General features: G+C 52.8%; 1 protein-coding gene and 1 long non-coding RNA gene across 3 annotated transcripts; one reads left to right on the forward strand and one right to left on the reverse strand.

Moving 5' to 3' along the window:
- Positions 1-1,649: 1,649 nt before the first annotated feature.
- On the reverse strand, positions 1,650-3,415 carry LOC140681776 (uncharacterized). The gene is made up of 2 exons (XR_012052961.1): positions 2,992-3,415; positions 1,650-2,278 (listed from the first exon to the last, which is right to left on the reverse strand). It is a non-coding gene; the product is annotated as an uncharacterized lncRNA (long non-coding RNA).
- A 765-nt stretch (positions 3,416-4,180) lies between these two features.
- On the forward strand, positions 4,181-16,257 carry DCAF10 (DDB1 and CUL4 associated factor 10). Of its 2 annotated transcripts, none has more exons than XM_030257491.4 (7): positions 4,181-4,526; positions 5,673-5,786; positions 7,213-7,410; positions 8,656-8,858; positions 8,967-9,077; positions 9,955-10,100; positions 11,261-16,257. In XM_030257491.4, the coding sequence occupies exons 1-7, from the start codon at positions 4,219-4,221 to the stop codon at positions 11,627-11,629; spliced, it is 1,449 nt and encodes a 482-aa protein (XP_030113351.4). In that variant the 5' UTR covers positions 4,181-4,218; the 3' UTR covers positions 11,630-16,257. The 2 variants fall into 2 exon arrangements, with proteins under 2 accessions (XP_030113351.4, XP_041567022.2); XM_041711088.2 differs by having other exon boundaries at positions 11,285-16,257.
- The last annotated feature ends 160 nt before the right edge of the window (positions 16,258-16,417 follow it).

The following is a 16,417-nucleotide window of genomic DNA, read 5'->3' on the forward strand; positions in this document are numbered from 1 at the left end:
GCTCCTCCATCGCGCACCGCTTGTTTTGCATATTCTAATTATTTTATTCTTATTCTTCCTTTTCTGTCCCGTTATACTGTCTCTATGCAGACAGGCATAAGCAGATGGAATTTGGACAACCATTGGAATTTGGATGGCCAATGAACCCCAAAAAACTACTTCTGATTTGGAAAAAGTGGAAGAATTGCACGAACAGCACAACCTTCTGGCTGGAATTGCAGGAAGCCAACTGACTGCTGCCTGGCCAGGTGATGAGCAGCAGCAGCTCTGATGGAAATCTGGAAATCTGCATTCCGCAGTGGCACTCCGCGTCGCCCTGCTCGGTGTGTGAAACGCGGGAGCCCAAAGGGAGGGGATTTAAAGCAAAGCTGACCCAGCGGGGACCAGCTGTCCTGCCTGTAGCCCCCGGCCTGTTTGCTGGTATCGCGGCCAGGGGCTATGTACAAATCACAAATGGGACGGGACTGCTGAGGAACGCGTCTCCAGCTGTTCATTTTTTAGCATCACTCTCATTCCATGGCTATGACAATGGGAAGGTGCCAGCAGCTCACATCCCAGCAGCAGAACAAGAACTTAATGTTACAGCTTACTTTAAAAGCTTTTTGACCAGTCACACAAAGCAAAAGCACACTGACACTAATTCTATCCAACCACTATAAATACAGTACCTTTGGTTAAAACAATGCTCGCTTATTTCCAATACAATACCTGCTTGTAAACCTTAAGATACAATGCACAGAGCTCCATTATTAAGCTTAAAACTTCCTAATATCTCACCAGATATACTTTTTGCACCTTAAGGAGTTATTCTACCCAAGCATTAACACAGAGACCATTGTTCTATCTGTCCTTTCTTTCTACTTGTATAATTTTTCTGCTGACAAATCTTATGGCTACTGCTGAGCTCTCATCACCATCCTGCTGTCTCTGAGGCCTTTTGCAGCGTGCCCAAACCCCTCTGATTTTAAGGAATCCCACAGCTGTCAGGGCAGGAGATGAAAGCCCCTGGCAGGGTTGGCAGTGGCCAGCAGCAGCCACAGCCTCCACACCTGACCGGTGTCACGCTCGCCCAGAGCGCGGAGCACAGCCCTGCGCCCGTCGGGAGCAGTGAGCCAGCCCAAACCGGGGAGTCCAGGCAGGTGCAGCACACACCTGGCTGGCTCTGAGGCAGGCAGCACCTGCTGGAAACCCCTTCCAGTGTCATGTGTGGGGAATGTAATTCACGCCAATTATAATATGGTATATGTAATATTTAGTATTTCTTTGAAAACACATGTCTATATTAGAAGCTGCCCTCACATAAGTAAAACTCAGTTTATGTTGAAACCTCATTTGCAAGCAAATGTATGTGGCTTGTCCACAGATGGGTAACTTCATCATAGAATTCATCAACACCGGACACTGAATTGTTCTACCTCAACGCCAAGAAAAGAAATCTCATCAATATGTGGGACTCTGAATGGAAAGAAAGGACTGATCGCCGAAATCATGGCCTCAGGCAGAATTCTCCCTATAAAAACCGCTCATACCAGGAGGATGGTGTGTGGGCATAGAGGGAACCTCTGCTGAGGCTGAGGTTTTCTCTTTTGCACACCCAGTGCCGACCCCGGGCTCAGCTCTGTTCTTTCCTTGTGGCTGGCTAGATAGAATTTGATTGCAAAATAAATATTTTATTTCTCAAAGCCTGACAGAAGGCCCACACAGTGTGCATCCCTACACAAGCCTCGAGACCAGAAATGCTGACTTAGAAATGCCACGGAGTAGGACAGATACTGCTGAGAGAGAAATGGAGCTAAAACAAGTTTCAGAAGGTGGACTTACAAATAAAACTGGATAATTTGGAAAAACAGAGCTATGAAAGATGCATTGCAGTGGGACCCACGAGGGGCAGTTTTAGATGATTGGCTTTAAGGCATCTACAGCATGGTGTGCAAAAAGCTGATGGGCCAAGAAACACTTTAGTGTTTGTAATTAGAAAATAGTAACTTCTGATTGTGATGGTGTGAATTATAACATCTGTATTATAACCCTTCTCATGAGACTGAAAATGGAATAAAAGGTTTTAAAACACCTCTCAGCTGCCCCATCCCTGGGTCAGAAGAAGGTATTGTCCAACAGCAGAGGAGGGGCTGGTCCTGCCACGGCGCTCGAGGTCTGGGACTGTTGCAGACCCATCCTCACTGGCACCTGCTCCAGCAGGGCAGCAGACCAGGGACGCCTCTCAGGACTCCTCTTTGCCCATCAGGTTGTAGTAGAGCTTCCACGCTCTCAGGACACACTGCTTAAAAAAACATACTGAAGTTTATAAAAATATCATGTCAGCACGTTTATAAAAACTTAAGGAAAAATATTCACAGTCCACTAAAGCAGCGGCTTTTATGGGGGAGGAGGGGCCCTGACCTTTCCTGGGTGGTTTTGGAAAAACCCTGCTGCTATCTGTCTGTAGGAGAGCAAAGGGTGCTGGGCCTGTGTGGGAATCCAGGACATCCCCCTGGCTGCCCTGGGACCCTGGCAGGGGTCAGGAACCCCCCTGGACAGAGCCCCCAGAGACACTGTATGTGATCTCTGTCCATGGAAAAGAGTTTTCAATCTTACAGGATGAATTACCAGCTCTGAGTGTTTGATATAAGTGATAATTAGTGTGGCATGGGTGCAAAAGTAAAATTTTAGGATTCTAGATTAGGGGTCCAAAGGGGACAAGATGGAGGAAATTGGGTGTGTCTTGTCCTTTTCTCCTTCTTCATGCCCTCCATGTTTCACTGTGGTGTTGGCATTTTTCTGTTGGTTCAGGCTGGGGACACACTGTCCAACGTAGGTGACAGATATTGGCACGTTATTGTAAATCCAGCACAGGTAGTTTGTGGTATTTAATGTTTGTACCATCCCACTGAGGGCAGAGTCCCACACGCTGCCCTGCAGGACAGAGCTGCGGCAGGGCAGCAGAACATGTTAGAGATAAACTGAATAAACAACCTTGAAACCAGCACAGACGAATTATGGCTTCTGCTTTGGCAGCGGGGCTGACAGACAGAGACTTTTACACTCTCGGGATCATTTCAGTGTGACAGATTCCGTCGGCGTGGGGCTGAAGGGCTGTCCCCACCGTGGGCTCGCACACCCCACACCCCACGGGGCACTCGGGGCTCAGCCCGGCCGTTTGTCCTTCCGTGCACCGAGCGCTCGCCACGGCCGAACACCCCTGTACAGGACAGCGGTACTGGCTGTACGGCACAGAACGGTGCTGGTGCCAGTTCTGGTACCGGTACCGGTGCCGATAGCGGTGCCGGTTCCAATGCCAATGCCGGTACCAGTACCAATGCCAGTATCAATGCCAACACCAGTACCGGTTCCGGCCCGGACCGGCGCATGGCGGCAGGGCTGGTTCCGATGCCGATGCCGGTACCGGTGTCAATGCCGATGCCGATGTCGATGCCGGTACTGGCGCCGGTTCTGGTGCCAGTGCCGGTTCTAATGCCGGTGCCAGTATCAATGCCAATACCAGTGCCGGTGCCGGTTCTGATGCCGGTGCCGGTATCAATGCCGATGCCGGCGTCGATGCCAGTATCGGTGCCGGTATCAATGCCAATACCGATGCCGGTGCCGGTTCTGATGCCGGTGCCGGTTCTGGTGTCGATGCCGATGCCGATGTCGATGCCGGTTCTGGTGCCGGTGCCGGTTCCGGTGTCAATGCCGATGCCGATGCCGGTACCGGTGCCGGTTCTGATGCCGGTGCTGGTGCCGGTATCAATGCCAGTACCGGTGCCGGTGCCGGTATCAATGCCAGTACCAGTACCGGTGCCGGTGCCGGTTCTGATGCCAGTGCCGGTACCGGTATCAATGCCAGTACCGCTGCCGGTATCAATGCCTATACCGGTGCCGGTATCAATGCCAGTACCGGTGCCGGTGCCGGTATCAATGCCAATACCGCTGCCGGTATCAATGCCAGTACCAGTACCAGTACCGGTGCCGGTATCAATGCCAGTACCGGTGCCGGTATCAATGCCAGTGCCGGTACCGGTGCCGGTTCTGGTGCCGGTATCAATGCCAACACTGGTGCCGGTGCCGGTTCCGTTCCGCCCGGCGCTGCCCACGGCGGCTCCGCGCTCACTCGGGGCGGTGCACACGTCACGGTGTGCGCGGGGCGTTGGGCGGGGCCGCGCAGGCGCAGTGCCCGGCGCGGCCGGCAGGGGGCGGACGCGGGCCGGCGCCGCCGCCGCCATGAGCAAGGGCCCGGGGCCGGGGCCGGGGCCGGGGCCGGGGCCGGGGCCGGAGCCGCGCCCGGAGCCCGGCCCGCCGCCGCTGCCGCTCCGCCACGGCGACCCCGCGGCCGCGGGGCCCGGCGCGCCCGGCGGGCTGTTCGCCTGGCTGCGCGGGCGCTGCCTGGGCCGCGGCGCCGCCGTGGACCCGGCGCGGGAGGCGTTCGGCGCCATGACCGGGCTGTACGGCGCCATCCAGCCCGCCGACTCCGTGTGCCTCAGCACCCGCACGCACGGCGCCGTCTTCAACCTCGAGTACTCGCCCGACGGGTAGGTGTGCGTGCGGGGTCCGTCCGGGGCCGCCGAGCGCCCGGCAGCGCCCCGCGGCTCTGCCTCACCTGCCGCCAGGTGTGCCGCCAGGTGTGCCGCCAGGTGTGCCGCCAGGTGTGCGGCCGGGCTCCGCCCTCCGCCCTGCCCGCAGCGCCCGGCCCCGGCCGCTGCCCGCCTGGTAAACTGTGCTCTGCACGGCTCTGGGGGAAACCTGCTGGTTGGCAAAATAGGTACTGCAGATAAATCTGATTTATTAAAAAAAACCCTGGGTATTGATCTAGTACCGATATCCGGCTGTGACGGACAGAAACTCTCTAACAGTTTAAAGTTAGAAAGTGTGTGCTTACAAAGCTCCTGCTCTGAATTATTACGGAAATATGGATATTGATCTAGTACCGATATCCAGCCGTGACGGACAGAAACTCTCTAACAGTTTAAAGTTAGAAAGTGTGTTTACTGTGTGTGGGGTCGCTCCCAAATCCACACCATGCCTTCCGAGTGATTACAGAGCCTTTTTAGCCATACAAGTATTGAATACCCAAAATACAAATGCATATGCATAATTTTGGTACATCCCATTCCTCATTTCAAAAGCCATTCAGCATGTGTGGTTTGTCCCTTGAAATGGGTCGGTGTCCCTTTCATGGGGAGGGGTCCCAAAATGAGGAAATAAATGAATTCTTCCTTGTTCTGGCCTTTCTACCTTTTCAGTGCCAATCTGACAAATGAACTCTTGGTAGAACTCCCATTCCTTGTCTTCAGTTGGTTTCAGAACAGAGGAGGCCCACAATTGTCTTATGTTCCTAAAAGCTATTTATCAGTTTGTGTATTCTTCATTATAAACCCAGCTAACTAAACATTGTGCTGACAAGCAATCAATTATCAGTTAACGACTAACTCTTAACTTCATCAAGGCCTACTCATTTATTTTAATTAACTCTAGTAAGGCTTATCTCTAACTAAAATCTTAGCTCCTCTAAAATCTCTACATTCCCTAACGTTTACGTTTCAGACCTTTGACTCAGTGTTACTTTCCTGTCTCAGACGCCCTGGAGGGTTGGGCAGAGGGCCCGGGTGGCACAGAGAGTCTGTGCTGGAGGGCAAAACCCAACACAAATGTGGAGTTTTCTGTTCTGCTCCCTGCAGCTCCGTGCTGACCATGGCCTGTGAACAGACTGAGGTCCTGCTCTTTGACCCAATCTCTTCAAAGCACATCAAGACTCTCTCTGAAGCTCACGAAGACTGTGTAAATAACATCAGGTGGGTCAGGAGGGACGTTCTGACACAACTCAGCCTATACCTAGGCATTGTAGCTTAAATCTTACTCTGCCACTTTCTCGTGATAGAGCTGGAAACAGCAAGAGCATGACTCTAAATCCATCACTGTTCTTATCATGTAGTATCCTTCCTTTTAAATTCAGAGGTTTTAAGTTCTTCTGGTTCTGGGAATAGATTTTGAGGTGTGAATTTAAGCTGTCTTCTAGCAATATTGCAGCTGCTCGTCACTCAGATTCTCAAAGCAAGAAAAGCCCGCTCCGAAGCCCCAAAACAGCAACCAACTACAAAGCAATAAAAAACTTCAAACAAGAGCTAAACCCAAACAAAAAACCCCAAGAAAACTGTAGAAAATTCCAAGTGTTTTCACTCAGAAGAGCCAAATACGATGTGGGGTGCTGTGCCCATCAGATAAGTTGATGTTTTTCACAAGCGGGTTGTTCTGTTGAGAAAGACTGATGTTTCACATCAGCTGGATATTTGTCATTAAAGCTGGATTAAAATGTGTGTCTGTCTGACACAAGTCTGTTCTGCACACAGTGTCTGCAGCATTGCCTGGAGCCTTGTTCAGGTTAATGAGCAGGATTTCAGTTACTGCAGCACTGCGGACAATCCTTGTGCTCAGCACCAAAACTGCTTACTGTTTACCAGAGTTTGGGAGTTTGTAGTTGGTTGTTGTTGCCTGTTTTGTGTGGTATGGCTCTGGGCCTGCAGGTTTTTACTGTGTGTTTTGAATGGGAGTCTTGTTCCTTTTACCTCAGGTGGGGCTTTTCTTAATTGAGTGCCCCATGGAAAGAATTCCAAACATGAGCCAGTGTGCCCTGTCCTCGTGAAACCGAAGGCATGTCTGAGTTCCAGTGATGCTCCCCTTTGATCTGCACACTGCAAACCCCGTGATTTCACCCGTTCATTTTCTCACTGAATCAAGTAACGTGTGTTGGTGTGTGCTCAAACAGGGCCTCATCCTCACTCGGTGTGTTTGGAAAGGCTGACATTTGCTTCAGTAAGCTCCAGACTCTGTTTGTTCAGTTAATTTCCTGGCTGTGCTGCTCCAGCCCCAGCGAGCCGAGAGCTGTGCAGAGGGGGAGCAGACCGAGTTACCGTGGGGTCCTTCTGAGCATGAGCTGCTCTGGGTGTGGCTGGCACGCACTTCCTCAGCACACAGGCCCCCAGAAAGCCCCAAACTGAGCCAGACTGGTGCTGTGCCTGCGTGCTTGCTGGTGTGCTGCTCCAGGGGCGCGGCTGGTTCGTGGCCCCGCAGTTCTGCTCGCAGCTGAGCTGCGGCGGCGCAGGCTCCGCGCTGAGCTCAGCGCTCGTGCGTGGCTGTCTGTGGCTGCTCCCTCGGCTCCGTGGTGCCTTGCTGTCCTGCCCAGCCCCTGCAGGGCGCCCTGAGCACGTTCCAACCCCGCAGGTTCCTGGATAACCGGCTGTTCGCCACGTGCTCCGACGACACCACCATCGCGCTCTGGGACCTGAGGAAGCTCAACACCAAAGTGTGCACGCTGCACGGCCACACCAGCTGGGTCAAGAACATCGAGTACGACACCAACACCAGGCTGCTGGTCACCTCGGGCTTCGACGGCAACGTCATCATCTGGGACACCAACAGGTACTGCGCTGCCCCGTGACTCTGCTGCGGCACACCGGGACAGGCACGGCGGGACAGGTGCAACAGGATACTTACACCGGGACAGGCACACAGACACACTGGGACAGGCACACTGGCACAGGCACACCAGCACAGCTACACTGGCACAGTTACATCAGCACAGTTACACTGGCACAGGCACACCAGCACAGCTACACCGGCACAGTTACACCGGCACAGGCACACCGGCACAGACACACTGGGACAGGCACAACAGGACACGTACACCGGGACAGGCACACTGGGACAGGCACACCAGGATACGTACACCGGGACAGTTATACTGGCACAGGCACACCGGCACAGGCACACCGGGACAGGCACACCAGCACAGCTACACTGGCACAGTTATGCCAGCACAGTTACACTGGCACAGGCACACCGGCACAGGCACACCGGCACAGCTACACCGGCACAGACACACTGGGACAGGCACAACAGGACACGTACACCGGCACAGGCACACCGGGACAGGCACACCAGGACAGGCACACCGGGACAGTTACACTGGCACAGGCACAGTGGCACAGGCACACAGGCACACTGGCACAGGCACACCAGCACAGCTACACTGGCACAGTTACACCAGCACAGTTACACTGGCACAGGCACACCGGCACAGGCACACCGGCACAGGCACACCAGGACAGGCACACCGGGACAGGCACACAGGCACACTGGCACAGGCACACCGGCACAGGCACACCGGCACAGGCACACCGGCACTGGCCCAGCTACACCGGCACAGGCACACCGGCACACTCACACCGGCACAGGGACATGGGACAGGCACACCAGGACAGGTACACCGGCACAGGCACACCGGCACTGGCACAGGTACACCAGCACAGGCACCAGGACAGGCACACCAGGCGTTCTGTGCAGGAGGCAGAGCCTGCCTCCCAGAGCGGGGCTGCCGTGTGTTCTGGAGCACTGGGACCAGTCTGTAGCCCTTGCCAAGGGCGTGCATTGCCTCTGTGGCAGCAGAGATGGCTGGAAAGGAGCTTCTCTCTCTGCTGTGCCAGAACACCACTCTTCCTTCTGGAAGAGTTCTGTCCTCACTGCTGTAGTTGTGCCATTCCATTAAAAAGCACTTGAAAGGAAGGTTTTGGGGTGATCAGTGAATGGTGCTGGACCCCTGTGGACACCATCAGGGCCTTGCATGGAGCTGACCGCTGCTCCTCCCATGCTTGTCTTGCTGTCCAGGTGCACAGAGGATGGCTGTCCCCACAAGAAGTTCTTTCACACCCGCTTTCTGATGCGAATGAGGCTGACACCAGACTGTTCCAAAATGCTGATCTCCACCTCCTCCGGTTACCTTCTGATTTTGCACGACCTGGACCTGAACAAGTCCCTAGAGGTTGGCAGCTACCCGATCTTGCGGGCCAGGAGGACCACGTCGAGCTCAGGTGAGGCGTGGCAGCTCCTGTGCTGTGGGGTGTCCTGTGGGGCGCTCCTGGCCTGCAGCCCACGTGTGCTGGGCTACCTGTGGGCTCACCTGGCTGCTGTGTTTGCAGACATCACGTCGTCAGGCTCCTCTGGCCCTCGAGCTGTGGGTTCACCGTGCCACCAGAACAACTCAGGGCCGCCCTCGGAGAAAACCTTGTCACGGCCCTCCCAGCGAGAAGGTAGGAAAAGATCACTAAACAAAAAGATAAATGAAAAGAAATCCTGGACTTTGATTTACTGAACCCAAAAGAGGCCAGGGTACGAGAGTGAAGAAACTAATATTTTGTCCTGTGGTTTTTAAAGAATGGTGTTGCTGAGACTTCTGTTAAACCAATAAAATCTCATTGTACACCAGAGCCTGGGGATCTAATCAGCTTTTATGTCTCAGAAATCTGGTAAAATGAAACATCTGTATTTTATGTCAATGCATTGCTGTTGCATGGAGGTGCTCCCTTTTCCTTGTGTTTTCCTGTGAACAAAGTTTGTGTGAATGATCTTTTAGGGAAAAATCCAGAGAATCAGCGTGAATTTGGCAAGTGGGTGAACACTCAGTGCATCCCTTGCAATTTCAAAGAACTATAATGTTAATTTTTAGCTACTCATGGTTGTGAGATGCTGAAGCACACTGCTGAGAGGAGGCTTACCTGGGTGCCAGGGCGTGATTGACCTGGGAGTGAGGGGAAGTGTTGGGAGGAATTTGGACAGCACATCATACAAGCTTGGGGATCATCAATTCTTATAAAACCCTCAGCCTTTAGATTTTGCTGTAATACTAAGGAAGAGCATAAGCGTGGAAGGGTGATGTAGTTGTCAGTGTGGTGGGCTGAGTGCAGGTCTTGGCACTCAGATTTCATAAAAAGGAGCTGTTTGAAGTGAGGGCTGAGCCCGTGGGTGCTGGCTCAGGGTTCCTGTGCCCCTCTGAGTTCCCCTGTCCTGACAGGGAGCTCTGTCCTGTGCAGCTGCTGCAGGCCTGACCCCATGTCAGCAGCAGGGCTGGTGGGAGAGGTGAAGTCATTGTGTGGAGTTCACGGGGACTCACAGTTAATTCCCTTGCAGGGGGATCACCTAGAAACAGCCTCGAGGTGTTAACACCAGAGGTTCCTGGAGAAAGAGACCGTGGGAACTGCATCACGTCGCTGCAGCTGCACCCCAAGGGCTGGGCCACGCTGCTGCGGTGCTCCAGCAACACAGATGACCAGGAGGTAACACATTGCTTTCTCTTCTTCTTTAAAATATGTGCTTTTGGGTTTGCTTTATTTTTCTTTTTTAAGTAATCTTCCTGGTAGAACCTGCTTCAGGCCTTTTCCTTGATGCAGGAAGTTGTAAGACCAGCTAAGACAGTTCAGCTGCAAGCTGCACATTCTGCTCCTCTAACTTCACCAACAGTAGAGAATAGTACTGGACCAATAATAAAGTTTTAGTTACTTTGATTGCTGATGTAAATCGAGGTTCATTTGGGTTTGGTGGGATTTTTTTTTTTTGTCTCTGTGTATTTATTTGGGATTTTTTTGTTGTTGTTGAAGAAGGTCACCCTTTGTAATGGTAACGCTTTACACATTTGTAGAGGACTGAGTGGAAGCTTGGCAGATTGGTCATAAATTTTAATGCTGGTTCTGCAACAAGGAAACTGCTGCACAGCACAGAATTTTTGTAACATGCAAAATGTTACGTTGGGTCAGTTGGTACTGATGATTGACTGAGTTATAATTTCTCTTAGTCCTAGAGTCTGCTTTACTCTGTTTTATTAATATTCAGTGGTACTTTTTGTGTTGTGGTTATTTCAGAAGTGTGCATGAGACAGAGTTAGGAATGCTTGTCTTGGAGCTGAAGTGGAATCAACAAGCTTTAAACTTTTTACATTTGTTCTGATATTAAATAATGAAATGACAGGGATCCTTAATGTGTGTCAGAAATAACAAACTGGCTGTAAAGGTGTTCATAACCTTCCTTCAAAAATGTGTTACCTGCTTGCTTCAAGATTCCATTCCTTTTGAAGTCAAAGGCATAAAATGCCAGTGAGTTACAGTCAGCTGAATCTGAGTTTATAGATTTAATTTCAGTATTTACTAAATTAGAGCAGGTGCGTGGCCAGAGGGTTAGGCTTTGCTCTCTGCAGATGAGAGTAGATTGGGAAGGTCATACCTAGCACATTTAATGAGAAGAGCGGCTGTAAGGCGGGGCAGCGCTTTGCTTGGGTGGCTCACAGGGAGGGAGGTGCTGGGCAGGTGCTCTGCGTGCTCCTTGGGGAGCAGGCCAGCAGGAGCATCGCCCTGCTGCGCTTTACCTGCTGCAGGGGGAGGGAATGTGTGTTGGCAGTGCTTTACTTCTCTTTCAGTGTCCCTTTCTCTGCCTCTCCCTTTAGTGGACTTGTGTCTATGAATTCCAGGAAGGAGCCCCGGTGCGCCCCGTGTCGCCGCGCTGCTCCCTGCGCCTGACGCACTGCATCGAGGAGGCCAACGTGGGCCGGGGCTACATCAAGGAGCTGTGCTTCAGCCCCGACGGCCGCATGATCTCGTCCCCGCACGGCTTCGGCATCCGCCTGCTGGGCTTCGACGCGCAGTGCAGCGAGCTGGTGGACTGCCTGCCGCGGGAGGCCAGCCCGCTGCGCGAGATCCGCTCGCTCTACTCCCACAACGACGTGGTGCTCACCACCAAGTTCTCCCCCACGCACTGTCAGATCGCCTCGGGGTGCCTTAGCGGACGCGTCTCCCTGTACCAGCCAAAGTTCTAGGCACGGCCGCGGCCCTGCGGATGGACGTTCGTGGGTTCCACGTGCGCCGAGTGAAGCGCGCTCCTCCCAACCTCCCGGTGCGAGGAGGTGGCGGCTGCCGCGGTCTCGGGACGCGCCGTGCGAGGATTTTCCAGGCCAGCAGCGAGCAGATCTCGGTCCTGCCTCCGTGAGCCCACAGCCCAGCAGACCTGTGCTCCTGCTGATCCCATGCCACCGGGCTGCTGTCCTGCTGTGTTTGTACCCTGGTACTTGATCGATTCCTTCGGCGCGGCTCCCATGGGCTGTCGGAGCAGCACGGACGGGCAGGGTGCCCAGGAGGAGCTGGACTGCCTCACCTCTGCTTCCTCTTCTGTCACTGAAGCAACTCTGTGGTGATCAGTAGATACGGCCTGCTTGTCTACATAAGCAACACGGTTAGTTACTCTCACCAAAAAAAAAAAAAAAAGAAAAGAAAAATGAATTTTGCTTTCATTTCTATGTTAATGTGGTTGTCATTGGCTAGAAGGATAAGTCCTGGTGTGGCTTAGGCTGGCAGGGGCCACTGGAGGCCCCCCAGGCCCACCCCTGCATGGCAGGCTCCCCCTGAGCCCACCCCTCAGCACTAGGGAGGACCCTGGCCCCGGGGATCTCTCTGGGTTCGTGCAGCAGGGCAGCTCTGGGCCCTCTGCCAGGCGTCTGTCGCAGGGGGCTGGCCACATCATCCCACATCTGAATCATGCTGGCTTCTCGCTGATGTTTGGGTGTTTCCCACCTGGCTGTTTTTCCACACACACTTGGCCTACACTCTGGCTGTGGAGAAATTAATTTGGATGTGTCCCTAATATTGCCAGGTGAGCCTTTCTTCACATGTGCTGTCAGTTTGGGAGGGCATTAAAAGCAAACCTGTTATCAGTGGGATCTACCTGGCTCTAAGCAGGCTTATCATCAGGTGTGGAACACTGCAGTGCTCACCCTGAGAGGGTCTGGAGGGGAAGCTGTGTGAGGAGCAGCTGAGATCGCCTTTGGAGCTGGGAGGAGTCTGAGATGAGATCTCATGGTGCTCTTGAACATCCTCCTGTGGGGAGTGGAGGGGCAGCTCTGGTCTCCTCACTGCCGTGACAGCAGCCAGGGCAGGGCTGGGGCTGGGCCAGGGCAGCTCGGGCTGGATTTTGGGAAAGGCTCTTCCCCAGAGGTGCTGGCACTGCCCAGGCTGCCCAGGGAGTGGGCACGGTCCTGAGGCTGCCAGAGCTCCAGGAGGGTTTGGGCAGCGCTCCAGGGACGCCCAGGGGGGATCTGGGGGGGGTCTGTGCAGGGCAGGGGTGGGACTGGCTGATCTGTGGGTCCCTCCAGCTCAGGGGATTCTGTGATTGTGTGGTCACACCCAGAGTATGAATGCCAGACTTCAGCCCTAGAGTTAATAGAGCTAACCTTGTAAATGCACAGGTGTTGTGCATCCATATCAGTTGATAATGTTTTCATCACTTACATGTTCCAAGATGAGGGTTTTTTAGTATTTCACTGCAGTTTTGCAGACTAGTCACACTCTAAGTTCAGCAGGGAACTTTACCTGAAAGGACTGTCACCTGCTGGTGTTCAGGTACACTCTCTCTGGCTCAGCAGAGCACACTTGTTCAAAGCTGACTCTTACAAAGCCTTTTGCAAAATGTGTTTGGGGATAAAGACAACATTTATGGATGTGAGAGAGCTGGAAAGGTAAGCCTGAGGACCCTCCTGTAGCTTTGTGTTTATGTGGGTAGTATACCCTGGTGTGGGTGCAGAAATCATTGAAACTTAAACCTTCTCTGCATTATGAGAGAAGAAAATCCCAAGTTTCCTCTTTTGGAGGATTTCTTTGGTAATATGAAGCCTTCAATTTCGAGTGTAGGTACTGTGGCGGCTAACACCCCTTCTGCTGGCCTGAGCCTGCACACTGGGCAGGTGGGTCTGCAGCGCTGGGAAAGCGCTCAGTGCTTCCCTTGGTGTGGCTCAACGCCCTGGGAGCGAAGTGTGCAGGAAACTTGGGAACAAGAATGGGATACACGATTTTTATGCAAAGGAAGAGCTACCAGGAGTTTGTATGGGCCAGGCTGTTTGGGGAAAAAAAGCCCAGGTCCTGCCCAGGACTGCAGCAGCTTTTCCCCAGGCATTTGCTGTCCCACTGCCAGGCTACTGTTTTCTCACCTTATTTAATGTTTTATCACACATCATGGAAGGGACTGCAGGGACACTTGAGAGAACCTTGGCGTTCTCTGGGCTTGCACAGTGTTTGTTTTGGAGGTGAAGGAGCACCCACAGGACCGAGGCGGTTCTTGGGTGGGTCTGTCTGTTTCCAAGGCTGTTTTTGTTTTTGCTGTCAGAACCTCCTCAGACTGGTGGATCCCTAGTGACTGTAACGCTATGCCTGTGAATATGCACTGAGTGTTACCTTTTTGATTCTACCTCATGATACGCTGTGTTTTACACCAGTATTGTGCTGAGCTTTGGACACTCACCCTGTGCAGAGGACCATTACCCGAAGTGACAGGTGTGTGACAGGTGTGTCACCGCTCCTCCACAGCACCTGTGGCTGGCTGGCAGCTCACCTGGTGGAGGGCTTTGGTCACCTTGATGCTCCTGTAGCGTGTCCAGCAGATGCATAAAACGACAGAATCAGTACATGTATGCTGTAGAAACGTTACTTAGTTTTTCTGATGACATTTGTAATAAGTTTGAGTTAGAGTAAGTAGGTAGTCTTAGATTTTGGTCATTCGACTGATTACTCCTTTTCAACAAACTTGGAAGTTTTCCATGAAGGCTTTACCGTGTTTTACCTGCGAAGTTCACTTCTCAGTGGCTTACAGCTGACATGCCTCACGGTCATGTGGTGGTGCAAGTGTTTTCAGTTCTCTCTCAGTAGCATTACTGAAACAATGAAGTTATGTGTTGGTGAGCTTCAGGTTATTTCTAGGTAGTCAAACAAAAAAAAAAGTTTATCTTCTAGTTGTGTTTCAAAAGTTGAATGCTCGACCTTGAGAAGTGTATAAAACTGTGAAACAACCGTAAGGGAACATTTCCACGGGGGATGGACTGTGCTGGCAGAGGGGTGGCTCACACCAGGGGTGTCTGTGACCCGGTGTGGCAGCGCTGGATAAATTCCACGGCGTTTCTCACTCGTGGCACAACCACGGAGCCCCACAGGGATGTGGCGGCGGCCACAGGAGCCGGGGCGGTGTCAGGGCGGTGTCGGGGCTGGTTCTGGCTCTGCTCTGTCCCAGGCGGTATCACGGCTGGTTCTGCTCTGTCCCAGGGCACTGTCAGGGCTGGTTCTGGTTCTGCTTTCCCAGGGCGGTGTCAGGGCTGGTTCTGCTCTGTCCTGGGGCGGTGTCGGGGCTGGTTCTGGCTCTGCTCTCTCCCAGGCGGTGTCAGGGCTGGTTCTGCTCTGTCCCAGGGCGGTGTCAGGGCTGGTTCTGCTCTGTCCCAGGCACTGTCAGGGCTGGTTCTGCTCTGTCCCGGGGCAGTGTCAGGGCTGGTTCTGCTCTGTCCCAGGGCAGTGTCGGGGCTGGTTCTGGCTCTGCTCTCTCCCAGGCGGTGTCGGGGCTGGCTCTGCTCTGTCCCAGGGCACTGTCAGGGCTGGCTCTGCTCTGTCCCAGGCGGTGTCAGGGCTGGTTCTGCTCTGTCCCAGGCGGCGTCAGGGCTGGCTCTGCTCTGTCCCAGGGCAGTGTCAGGGCTGGTTCTGCTCTGTCCCAGGGCGGTGTCAGGGCTGGTTCTGCTCTGTCCCAGGCGGCGTCAGGGCTGGCTCTGCTCTGTCCCAGGGCAGTGTCAGGGCTGGTTCTGCTCTGTCCCGGGGCAGTGTCAGGGCTGGCTCTGCTCTGTCCCAGGCGGTGTCAGGGCTGGCTCTGCTCTGTCCCGGGTTCTCCTGTCCCAGCCCGGCTGTGCTGTGCCGTGCCCGGGGCTGGCACCTCGCGGGGCTGCTGCTCCCGGGTCACGCAGTGCCGGCTCTGTGGCACCACGGGGATAGAGGAAAAGCACAGCGGTGCCCACACACACACACAGGATTGTTTGCACTCGTGGAGTCTTGGGGTAAGGACAGCTCGATGCCTACTACCAGAATTAGAATGTAAACATCAGTTTTTGCGGGGAGGGGGGAACGGGTCTTGGTTAATTTAGTGGGGTTTGTTTCTGTTTGTGTTGTGATTTTTATTTGGGTAGCACTAATGTGGAGAAGGTTCTGACATTGTAATACATGGGTCTTTTGCTCTAGGACATATAAAGTCCTAGAAAAGAAATAAATACACTTGCCAAATGAAAGCTTTCAAAAAATGTAGTTTACAAGATTGTAAGAAGTTGGAGAGAAAGGCAGAACTCAACGACCCATCATGTTTTAGCCTGCAGGAAACAGAAACTTCTCATTGGCTGATCTTAGTTAAAGGTGCATTTTCTAAAGCACTAAATATCCTCAGTTAAGTATAAGGTTTTTAATACAGAAACAAATTGTGCATGTAGAGTATTTTGAAATACCTGAGATTTCATAGTAAAAACTGTAGCCTTTTAATACCGTATATGAAGTATCAGAACTGCTTTGGAAGTATTGTACTTACAGCCGTACAGTAACTTACTATTTGTGGACAGTTTCTCTTGCTTGCATAATAAACATTTAATAATTCACTGAATTGAAGTGTATTTATTTATGTTAAAATGAGCCATGCTGGCTCTTGCCTGCCCCCTAAGATTAAGAGGAAAAGCACTTCCAGGTGTTTAGATGCTGGCATTTGCAAGTGTGTGTGTCACAGTAGTGCTTTTACGTTACGTTTTTCTGAAAGTGACATATGA

The sequence above is a fragment of the Taeniopygia guttata genome, chromosome Z, assembly GCF_048771995.1.
Source record: "Taeniopygia guttata chromosome Z, bTaeGut7.mat, whole genome shotgun sequence".
NCBI classification, from domain to species: domain Eukaryota; kingdom Metazoa; phylum Chordata; class Aves; order Passeriformes; family Estrildidae; genus Taeniopygia; species Taeniopygia guttata.

Coding starts and splice junctions, on each gene's coding strand:
- DCAF10 (XM_030257491.4), top strand. CDS start 4,219: ATGAGCAAGGGCCCGGGGCCGGGGCCGGGGCCGGGGCCGGGGCCGGGG. Junction 5,787..7,212: donor GACTGTGTAAATAACATCAG/GTGGGTCAGGAG, acceptor CCAACCCCGCAG/GTTCCTGGATAACCGGCTGT. Junction 9,078..9,954: donor ACGGCCCTCCCAGCGAGAAG/GTAGGAAAAGAT, acceptor ATTCCCTTGCAG/GGGGATCACCTAGAAACAGC.